Source organism: Archocentrus centrarchus, chromosome 24, assembly GCF_007364275.1.
Source record: "Archocentrus centrarchus isolate MPI-CPG fArcCen1 chromosome 24, fArcCen1, whole genome shotgun sequence".
Taxonomy (NCBI): domain Eukaryota; kingdom Metazoa; phylum Chordata; class Actinopteri; order Cichliformes; family Cichlidae; genus Archocentrus; species Archocentrus centrarchus.
In genome coordinates this window covers 26,849,107-26,860,838 of record NC_044369.1, presented here as the reverse complement: position 1 = coordinate 26,860,838, position 11,732 = coordinate 26,849,107, and the positions used below count along the sequence as shown (strand labels likewise).

Sequence of the window (11,732 nt, the reverse complement as noted above, 5' to 3'; positions counted from 1 at the left end):
CATCTGCACATTTTAACTTCCGTACTGCAGTTTTTCTCTGTCACATGTGTCAGACTCAAGGTCTGCGGGCCACTTCCGCCCCACGATTTAATTTTATACGGGCAGCAAGATGATTTCATATAGCTATTATTAATTGCCCGCGGATAAATGTGCTCCCACCACTTATACTACACATCCCACAATGCACTGCAACAGCTGCCGGCAGGCCAAGAACTGTGTGCTAACCCGTTTTCCGTATTGCCAATTGATCAGTGATCAGCGGATAAAACATCGGTCAGCACTTTTTACAGTGACATTTAAGCTGCCTGACTCCCCAAAAATGACCAAAGGAAAAGTGGAAAACAGGGATTTTCCAAACAGGTGGGAGGCAAAAGACCTGAATGCTGACATCGGAGGTAAACCATCTGTCTCTTTTCCTCACTTGCGCTGCGGGGAATAGAGCGGATTGGTGGGACAGATACGGAGAAGATGAAGAGGGAGACCTGCACAGGTGAGCTGACAGAGCATCACTGCGTCACACAGCAGGAAACGCTGCGCAGCAAAGTCCTGAAGACAGAACGCGTCATAAACACCGAAACAGACAGGGAACTTTATAAGAGGCAAAGGTTTAAATCACACCCCTCTTTTCTGGAGTAAATAGCTTCTGAATTTGGTGACGTGCCTTATTACACAGGTGCGATGAGCTGCCTGAGGAAATCTGTCAGTTCATAGAAAGTGAAGGAAACGGCACCAAACAATCGCACAAACCAAACCACAATAGTGTGATTACCACCAGATTGTGGTTATAGTGATCGTTCTGGTGGCTACAGCTGATGTAGGGAAAAAATAACAGCTGACATTCTCTGCACAGCCAGTAAAACCACACAAACAATGGAGGCGTGGAAAAAACTTGTCAGCGATGATCCACTCGTGTTAAATCATGCCTGAAATTTTCATTTGATCTTCGTTTTTCTTCTTACTTCTCCTCATTCATGCTGGTTGTCATTTCGATTTCTGTAGCCGCGAAATCAAGTGCGCGCATGACCTTAGGGACATCAAACATGCACATTGTGAACTTTCCCTGCTGTGGTTGATTGTAAATTGCAGTGAAATAATTCAGGCGTAAGCAGCGATAAAAGCAGCTCCTGTTTGCTAAATGCAGAGACAGCAGAGCTCCGAAGGTGAAGCGGAGAAATCCTCAGCCCGACTACAGGGCGTCTCAGACCGGCGCGGCACCTTGCGATCAACCGCTAGCTAGAACACTACACACACACACACACACAACACACACACACCATCCGCATCCTCTCAACATTTACTGTGTTCATGTGTGCAGATCACTTATTCATGGACTTATAAAATACAAGACTTCTATGACATCACTTGCCGACTGTCTTTAAACGGGGACAGGAGGAGGGGAGGTGAAGGAGCGCAGGGGCGCCTAATCAGTGCCGCGCCTGTTATTGAGCATGTCATATGCACAGCTGTTAAATACAGATAATGAAACTAGAGAAATATTTTCCCACATTGTTTTGGCGCCCCCCTCTTGTGCGGCGCCCCTATGCATTGCATAAAGTGCATACCCCCTTTTTGCGCCACTGACCATAGTGAGATCAAACATGCACATTGTGAATGAAACTGTCCGTGCTCTGTGGTAGGTTGCAAACTGCGGTGAAATGATACAGGCGTAAGCAGCGATAATAGCAGCGACCTAGTCGGGGCAGAGGCTGCGAGGTGCGCTCCTTTGAGAGGCAGAGGAGCGCAATCTTTGTTGGATTTGAATCAGTACGTTTTGCATCCAATAAAAGCAAAGATGTTAACAAATAAATTGGACAGTATTCTGGCAATTTAGTGATATTTCCAGAGCTGTGGTCTTGACTGGTCTTGAAATAAAATCCCGAGTTCGCAAGGTCCGAGTCCGTGACAAGACCGAGACCATCAAAAGCGGTCTCGAGACCAAGACCGATATCGAGTACTACAACACTAGCCTGCTCAACACTAGATGCCCATTCACTCGACAATAGACACAAACAAGAGACAGGACAAACTGCCCTTAGTTGGAAACACAGGTCCCTGTCCACCCCAACCACGCCACGACGTCCCCCCCCCCCCATGATGTAGGCATCCCAGAGCCCCAAAAGCACAGACTGGACATCCTGACTACTTTTCCCACAACAGTCCTACAATTTGTTAGGGATTATTTTTTACTCAGTTTTTTACTCAGTGTAAAGGTAAACTCAAGTAAATTAAATATTTAGCAGTGGATCAACCAAATAATAAACAATTAAATAATACATTAGACAGAGAGCAACAGATCAGAAAGTTCTAGACTAACTTCTCTGTTTCAGAGCATCTTATCTTGAGCCACAGAACGTACAATTAGAACATCACCAATGTCACCATGTTCTGTCATTAATCTGGACAAGATTTCTCTGTATTGATTAAATTAGAACATCAGGAAGAAGATGTGACTATGACTGAGAGGAATCTGAGTCATGAAAAACCAGCTTGAACAAGACTGAAGGTCAACTCATAGCGCCCAGAGATTGTTTATGTTTAGATAACAAGCAGTATAAAAATGTTTTGGTTAGACAGGAACACGGGCTCAGAGAGAGAGAGAGAGCACACTCTTACTCTGAGTCCCCACATGGCCATGTGTGTATTTTTTCTGATTCTTTAATACATTAAATGAATTACTTTTTTAATTAAGTGTTTCAGGTGTCTTCCTTCATAAAAAACCTGTTTACCTGTCATTAGGAACCCCATATCCACACATCTGCCCCCCACAGACTAAGTCAAATTATGTGACAGCAACAAACCTACACTGCCAGATGCACAGTCATGCGAATATATAGCCGTGCATTTTAAAACTGGGGATATCACTTTACTTTGGATTGCTGACCTCTTCTTCAAGGTCAAATAAGGTCAAACTGTCATAAACTGTCTTATCTACTGCCTTTGTTTGTATTAACAGCATTTAAGAAATTATACAGGTACCGTATTTTTCGGACTATACGTCGCTATACGTCGCTCCGGAGTATAGGTCGCACCAGCCAAAAAATGCATAATAAAGAAGAAAAAAACATATATAGGTCGCACTGGACTATAAGTCGCACTTTTTTTTGGGGGGGGGGGGTTGATATAATCCGAGACCCAGAGCAGAAATTCCATCTTGAACGGCAATTTAAAATAATAATGGATTAAAGAACAGGACGAACACGGTTACGCCTACGTTATGCTAAAGTAGCACATTCAGCTACATGACGCACAACGAACACGTGTTCGGTATGTTAACGTAACATTAAGTTATTCAGATAACCATAGCATAAAGAACATACTAACAAGTTAACCAAACCATCAATCCATTGAATTCTTCATCCTCGGTGTCACTTCTAAACAATTCCGTACACTCCGTAGACGAAGCGCCGCTTCCTCTTCTGTGTCGCGTTAGTCAGACTCGTCGTCAGCTGCAGTTCCAATTATTCCAGCCTTTCTGAATCCCAACAGGATGGTTTGTCACTGAAGCCCATGTTTTCTTGATCCATCCAATGACTTCCAGGAAAGTTGGGTGGCGCATTCTCCCAGTTGCCGTTAAGCTGTGCTCTCCATCCATCATCCACTGCGCCCACAGGTTACGCAAGACTGCCTTAAAGCTCCGGTTCACGGAGATGTCAAGTGGCTGGAGTATTTTGGTTCATGTGTTATAAATGTCACATATACGTCGCTTCGGAGTATAGGTCGCACCCCCAGCCAAACTATGAAAAAAAGTGCGACTTATACTCCGGAAAATACGGTATATGGGAATTGTAAATATCACATTATACTTTGTATCAAATATCATGTCACATTTGACCTCTGACCTCACTTTTACGTTTCCCATATGCCTTTCTTTCAAGCTGATCCAAAAATACATTCTGTCATTAGAGAAAGTCAATGAGGTGCCTAGTTACTTAAAAATAAATTGTGTAATAATATTATATAATAACCTCAAGTTATTCATGGCAAAATATTTGTAAATTAATACAGATTATCCAGTATGTACTCCTACAAAATGTTTGTGTAATCAAAGTAAACATCTGACATTTCAATTCATCAAGAGCACTGAATCACAGACAGCTCATACATTTTGATTTACTACTGACAGAACACTTTAAGTCGGTATTTCTGTTGGATTTTTATTTTTAATTTAAACATATGAACTCCATCTAATCCTGACTTTTGTGGGTCCATGACTGGCTTGGGCAGAGATCACCTGAAACTGAACCCACAATGAGTCACTTCACCAGCCAGCATTGTAATTCCAGCCCGGCCTGATCAGATTATCTTACACTCATCCTTATTATTCATTCACGACCATGCAAAACTTCCTCACATAATTAAACCTTTAAAGTGGCAAAGATATGGCATGGGCCTTGGTAATTTCTAAGGTGATGCATGTAATGATGTAAACCAAAGCTACACAGCAGGGATTTTTTAAAAATTGCGTTATTGATCTAATGTCATATTTATTTATTTTTATTAATTATAGTAAGTAGGTATTTGTCAGGTGTAGATTTAAGAAATACATATATAACCCTATGCACTAGATCCATAGAGACAGGAGTCAACCACAACTGACAGAACCCAAGTTGCAGGCTTGTTCCCCTATGAACACTATTCATAGGGGAGGACAGAAACTGGTGCAGGGTTTGCAGGGGTAATGTCTATGAGAGAGGGAAAGGTAGAGGTGAGTTACAGTTTTTATTGATTGCTTTGACCTGTTTGAAGAAACTGGGAACCTCTCAGTCTTCATCATCACCATCTCAGCAGAGCAAAAGACACCTCTTGCAAATCTGTTAACCCATTCCCATTGGATTGACACAGTTTTCCTACCCTTTTGCAAAATAGTTAATGCAGATGTCATTCAAGAAGTCCAAACTCTATTGTTTTAGCTGTGGTTACAGAACAGAAACCATATGCTCTGAGCTCTTAGAAACTCCCTGATCAGTATGAAATCACTGAAAGCACCTGTTTGACACTTCTTCACAGAATTTTTCAGTTTGCAGTCAGTCTGCAGGCCTGTGTTGTTCTTTGCAAGCATGGATCATCGAGGAGGTCTAAGGCAGATGAGAGGCAGAGTGAGAGTAAGAGGTAGAGGGGTCAAAGGAAGAGGAGTCCATGTGCAAGGTGGAGGTATAGCTGGAAGGGCTCAAGTTAGAGATGAAATTCGGGCAACTGTGATTGATCATGTCGTAAATCATGGCCTTTCACTTAGAGAGGCTGGACAAAGAGTCCAACCTGTTCTAAACAGAAACATTGTTGCATCCATTGTTAGAGTTTTTCAACAGGAGAACAGGTAATGTTGCTATACAGTATATACGGAAATATCTGCAGTGATATACAGTACTTCATGTAATTTTTTCCACATTTCATGCATTCTTTATAGAATCGAAAGGCTACCAGTCGGTGATGGTAGAGGGAGAATTTTTAATGCCGAGCAGGAGGCAGCCGTTGTCAACATGAGTCTGGCAAATAATGACATTAGGCTGCGTGAAATCAGAGCAGCAGTGATTGCTGATCAGGGAGTATTTAGGAACATCAATACTGTGAGCGAGGCCACAATTGACCGCGTCCTCAGAAGGAACCATATGGCCATGAAACAGCTCTATAGAGTTCCATTTCAGAGGAACTCTGAAGCTGTGAAGGAGGCCAGATGCCAGTATGTGGAGGTAAGGAAACACAACAGTACTATACTCTTATGCCTTGTCATATCATGCAGTTACTGTAGAATGAACTGGAGTCACTTTGATGTAATTGTAATTTTGCCTTTTCATTCTTTAGTGAATAATGGAGCTTGAAGCTGAGGGGGCACATCATGTCTTCATTTATGTCGATGAAGCCGGTTTCAATTTTTGTAAAGTAAGGAGACGTGGAAGGAACTTCATTGGGCATAGGGCCACTATTACTGTTACTGGCATCCTGTGCCATATCCCTACCATTGGCCCATACAACACCGAGCGTCTCGTAGCATTCCTGAATGCCCTTCATGACATCCTGATCCTGCCTCAGCAGAGAGGCCTGTTGGAGCCTGGCATGCCACTGTTCGTGATTATCTGGGACAATGTGGCGTTCCACCACTCTCGTGTTGTGAATGAGTGGTTTGCAGTGCACCCTCGGATGATGGTACAATTCCTTCCTCCATACTCTCCATTTTTAAATCCCATAGAGGAATTCTTTAGTGCATGGAGATGGAAGGTATATGATCACTGTCCCTATGAACAGATGTCCTTGCTCAATGCAATGACTGCTGCTGCCCAAGATATAGATGCAGAGGCATGTCAAGAATGGATCAGGCATGCTAGACGATTTTTCCCTCGGTGCATTGCACGAGAGAATATTGACTGCGATGTGTATGAGGCCGTGTGGCCCATTCTTCAAGAAAGAAGAGACTAGAAGAGACAGAAGTGTATCACTTGTGGCTATCTCTTATACTCTTATAGTATAGGCCTACTATAGATTTTTGTTCTTTACTGTAAAAGACTGTTTTTTTTATTTTCCTAATTTCTCACACAGTAATGGATTTTATTTTTATTTCCATGTATTCTCTGTTGGAATATTTCATTTGTCAGCCACAGTCTGAAAAATGGAATGTAATCAATAAAATTTGCATCAAAGCATATCTAATTCTGGATGCATTTTTTGCAAGAGGGTAAATTTGACTACAAACGGCACTGGCATGTAAGCTACGTACATTCATAGGCTACAATGACAAGCAGTGGTGCACTGATTCACACATGGGTGCTGTATTTTGGATTTTGTTGCCCATTGTGTAATGATTGATTGGAGGTGCTCATACACTTGTGTCATAGTTGAGTTGTTTGACGGCAAAATTTGCTTTTGTTCCATATTTTAAATGTTTGGGCACAGTTAGAGCCTTTTGCAAACAAAATGTGTCATTTTGACCACTGTGGCACTGTTTAGGCCTCTGCGTTAACTGTTTTGAAAATGTGGATTTTGAGTTGATGGCTGCGTCAAAACAATCAATAAAAACTGTAATCAACCTTTCTCTCCCTAATCTCAATCACCAGGTAAGTGACTCAGCACAATGGCATGACTGAAGGGTGAGGGTAAACAATGAGCAAGTCCATCCTGGGGAGAAGGTTGGTGCCGGAGAAGTCCCGAGGTGTCAGGTGAGGCAGACAGGTAAGAGCGACTGAGCAGTTGGAGATTGAGATCATGCTGAGCAGACGTTGACCTTCTGGTGTGGAGTGAAGCCTTCCACTGGTTCTTCTTGATGAAGCTAGATGGGTGCGTCTGACAGCAGCAAAAGAATGTAGCTGTGCCCCAAGGGACTTTCTAACCCTTTCCCATAATTGGATTCAGCTGTGTATGTAGTTCAAGGGTCAATGAGCTTACAAAAGAAATTTTGTGTTCCAATAATTAGTGCTAAAGGTATTCAAATCAATAAAACGACAAGGGTGCCCAAACTTATGCACCTGCCTAATTTTGTTTAAATAATTATTGCACACTTTCTGTAAATCCTATACACTTCATTTCAGTTCTCAGTTATCACTGTTTTTGTCTGCTATATGATATATTTAACTGAAATTGCTGATCTGAACAACCAAAGATTTATAAAGAAAAATCTTGAAAATGATCAGGGGTGCCCAAACTTTTGCATAACACTGTGTTACTGTGGGTTTTAAAGTTGTTGACTTGCATGGTCACAATATTAACTCAAACATCATCATATGTTCCAGCTTGTTTTCACTAGAAGTGGCTGAAAATAATCATTGCTGGTTTGAGCTAATTTTCATGATGACACAAATCATGCATGCACACATGCAAACTCAACACTACTTGTGATGTCAGCAGCAGGCACAAGTTTCTCACATTTAATTGGACAAGCACATCATGTATTAGTTATTCTGATTAGCTGAGAAATGTTACAGTCATGTGATAGTCAGGTTAAAAGGGTCTTCTCAGTGTAAGTGAGAGTGAACACACTCATCAACACAGGTATGTAGCACCTGTAGACTGCATATTGTTTGTGTGTCATTTTGAGAACAGGTATTGATGCATTCAGAGATGTAAGTTAAAATGTTATTTTAAATGTAGAAAACTGAATCTTGTTTCAGGGATGTGAAATGGAGCCATGGAGTCATTCAATAGGACTAATGATACTATGAGCTGGCTTCTCTGTGAAACAGAAAAAAACAAATTGTGTGTGTTATTATATGTTTTTATTCTATCACTGATAGCTGTCATAATATGTGGAAATCTTCTTGTGATAATTTCTATCATTTACTTTAAACAGCTCCACACTCCTACGAACTACCTTATCCTCTCTCTGGCTGTGGCTGACCTGCTAATTGGTGTTTTAATATTTCCTTTCAGTATGACATTCTCTCTAATACAGTGTTTGTCTGCATACACTTTACTTTGTAACATAAGAAGCACTTGTGATATAACAATAAGCATAGCTTCCATACTGAACTTGTGCTGCATTTCTGTTGACAGATATTATGCTGTCTGTCACCCTCTGGTGTATAAAACTAAAATAACTGATTCTGTTGCTATGAAAATGGGCCTTGGGAGTTGGACTGTTGCTATCATGACTGGAATTTGGTACTTCCTGATGTTTTTTATTCAGTATGAATGTGACACAGGCTGCAATTCCACTCTGATTATCTTATTTATTATTATATATTACACCCCAACAACAATTTTAGTGTGTATGTACTGTAAAATTCTCTCTGTTGCACTGAGTCAGGCACGCAGCGTCCAGAATAAAACAAAGTCTGGAGCAGTTGCCAGTAAGGAGAGAAAGGCCACCAAGACTCTGACTATAGTTGTTGGACTATTCTTAATTTGCTGGGCTCCTCTCATTTTTAGTTACCCACTTTATCCTCTGAGTACTGTTATATTTGAAGCTCTTCTTGAACCATTGAACTGGTTTTCACTTTCTAACTCAATGCTTAATCCCTTTATTTATGCTTTCTTTTACAGTTGGTTCAGATCAGCTTTTAAAATGATCATTTCTGGAAAAATATTTCAAGGAGATGTTAGTAACACAAAATTATACTGATTGTGAATTATATCAATAACAGTAAATATTAGCACAGTTGATCTCCTCTGTCTTGTAATTACAATACAAGTATGTAAGTCAGCTGTTGACTATGCTATAGTGTATACTATGCTATAACATATACTATATTATTTATCAGTACAGTTTTTATGAGCTTATTTATGTAATAATCAACTGCTTGTAAAATATGAGCCAACAGGCTAAAAAACATCTGGTTTTGATGCTGTCATAAAATTAAATGGCTGTTAGCATTGAGCAGTACTCCCACACATATGATCACATTGTTACCTGTAGCTCACTTATAGAAGGCCTTATTCATGAACAATGTATACTGTGATAATAAATATGAACACACTTTTTCAACTCTGCCTCTTTTTTCAGTATTTACTGTATAAATGAACCATCACAATGCAGAGTTCTGTTTTAGCGGTGGGAAGGTTGTTCCATTTCACTTTATTCACTCAGTACAACACATATAGTATGAGGATATCACACCCAGTGGGTTTGAATGGAGAGGGGCTCCAGCAGCAGGGAGACATCACTTCTCTCCATCTGTTGTCACCCAAAAGGTGCCACCTACGTTCTGTTCAGTCCCGGAAAGTATTGTACTCTCCTAACACTGTCTCCCAAGAACAAACCCCCTGCACACAAAAATGTTTTTTGTTGCCTCAGGTTGTGTTAAATGCTCAGGTGACCACAGTGTTATGCCCCAATAAATGTGCCTCCAATAAACTTTGTGAATATACAGGGGTTGGACAATGAAACTGAAACACCTGGTTTTAGACCACAACATCCCTTTCAGACAGCTTCCTCTTGCGTCCACAGTTAATCCTGTTGGATGTGGTTCGTCCTTCTTGGTGTGCATTTCAATATTTTGAGCAAAACTGTGCTCTTACCCTGCTAATTGGACCTTCACACTCTGCTCTTACTGGTGCAATGTGCAATTGATGAAGATTGACCACCAGGCTGGTCCAATTTAGCCATGAAACCTCCCACACTAAAATGACAGGTGCTTCAGTTTCATTGTCCAACACCTGTACATGTTCCCATGTTGTAATCAGTAAAAAAAAAGTGCATATTCTCAAACAATCGCAAATCCTCAGCTTGCAGGCCAAATGAGACAGGTCAGACAAAGCACCTCCATCGGTGGCAAGCTTGCAGCATCTCTCTGTAGATGTGAGATCTGTTGCTATGGGTTACTGGCTACATGCTGCCTTGTTTCCATGGTGTAATACGTTGTACTGTAAGAAACAAAGCACCTGCAATACTAAGGGAGGAAATAAACACACTGCTGCAGAAAAAGAAACCTTTGAATAACACAAAGTTAGTATACCTCAGTTTGGATTGGAGGATGTTTCATAATATTTAAAATCATAACTTCACATGATATACAGAGCCAATATCTGATTTTAAAAATATGAGCATTACATGTAAGATGTAAACGTCTAGTTTATCAGATGTCACTGAGCAGTCCTTTAAATATAACTGCTCTTCTTTCCTCTCTTTGTAGGCGATAAGCCCTGATGATGGATACACAAACAGGACTGGCTTTTCTGTGTTATTTTTCCCTCCATTTAGGCTCAGATCGGTTTGATGTCCGAAGGTGGAGTGATGTGAAAAAGAAGCTTCCCTCAGACATGTTAAATCTAAAGTAACGAGCCTGTTTTGAAAATATAAAGAGTAAAAACTACAGATATTTGTGTAAAAATGTAGGGAGCAAAAGTAAAAAGAAGTCAGAAAAATAAATACTCAAAGTACAGATACCTGAAAATTCTACTTAAGGACAGTATCGAAGTAGCTGTGCTTCATTACTTCCCACCTCTGTTGGTGAGCTTAGGTTATGTTGTATGGAAATAATAGGTGTTATGGATGGTAACCCACCTTTAGCTTACAAGTCAGTAGCAGCCTAGTACACGTTTGTGGTCCTAAATAGCCTTGCTCATTTAAATATTATAATGTAAAAAATTAGATACAGATGCAGCCACCTAATGTTGCCGCATCCAGCCAGACGTCGGCCAGCTGAAGTCCAGCTCCCAGCTGGCCGACGTCCGGCTGTCGTCGGGCTGGAAGTCCCCCTCCTTCTCCTGGGCGTATCTACTTTCCAGCATGAACACACCCCTTTCCCTCAATTGTAGACTGTCACCAAAAGGTGGCGCCTTCTTAACAAAAACGTTGAGTTCTGTGATTCAAAAAAGTTTTGGTGAAGTATCAAGTTTTGAAAACCTAAAATAGATGCCTAAAATTTTTGTCAGTATGACCTTTCACACATTTCCATTGCGAATCACCAAAAGATTCCTTTGTTTCACTTCATCTTTTAACTAAATAAGTAAATAAATACAGTAGGTTAAAAAAGAAGCGGTGCTGCGCTGAGCCAACCCGGTCTCACGGCAGTTCGTGCAGTAGTCACGAAATTTAATCTATTGATTCGTGCTCATGAACACGAATTCCCTCTTTTTTCGTGTTACTCTCGGCACGACTTCTAACCTGCCTGAAATGCAGTGGGATAAAGTTCGTGCCTCTGAGCACGGCTTCTAAGCTGCAGTATATTTTTTTTTTTTTTTTGCCCCTGTCCCCCTTTTTTCCCCCCTTTTCTTTTGAACTGGAAGCTCAGAAGCTGAATTATGCCTTTAATTGCGATCCTTAAGCGCCACTTTTCCTTTTGACATGAATTTCTCCTTGTTTCATT

The 11,732-nt window shown here is 40.9% G+C and overlaps 1 protein-coding gene across 1 annotated transcript; it reads left to right on the top strand.

The window, feature by feature from the left end:
• Positions 1 to 8,113: 8,113 nt before the first annotated feature.
• LOC115774665 (trace amine-associated receptor 1-like) lies at positions 8,114 to 9,046 on the top strand. Its single transcript, XM_030722023.1, has one exon. The coding sequence runs from the start codon at positions 8,114 to 8,116 to the stop codon at positions 9,044 to 9,046; it is 933 nt and encodes a 310-aa protein (XP_030577883.1).
• The last annotated feature ends 2,686 nt before the right edge of the window (positions 9,047 to 11,732 follow it).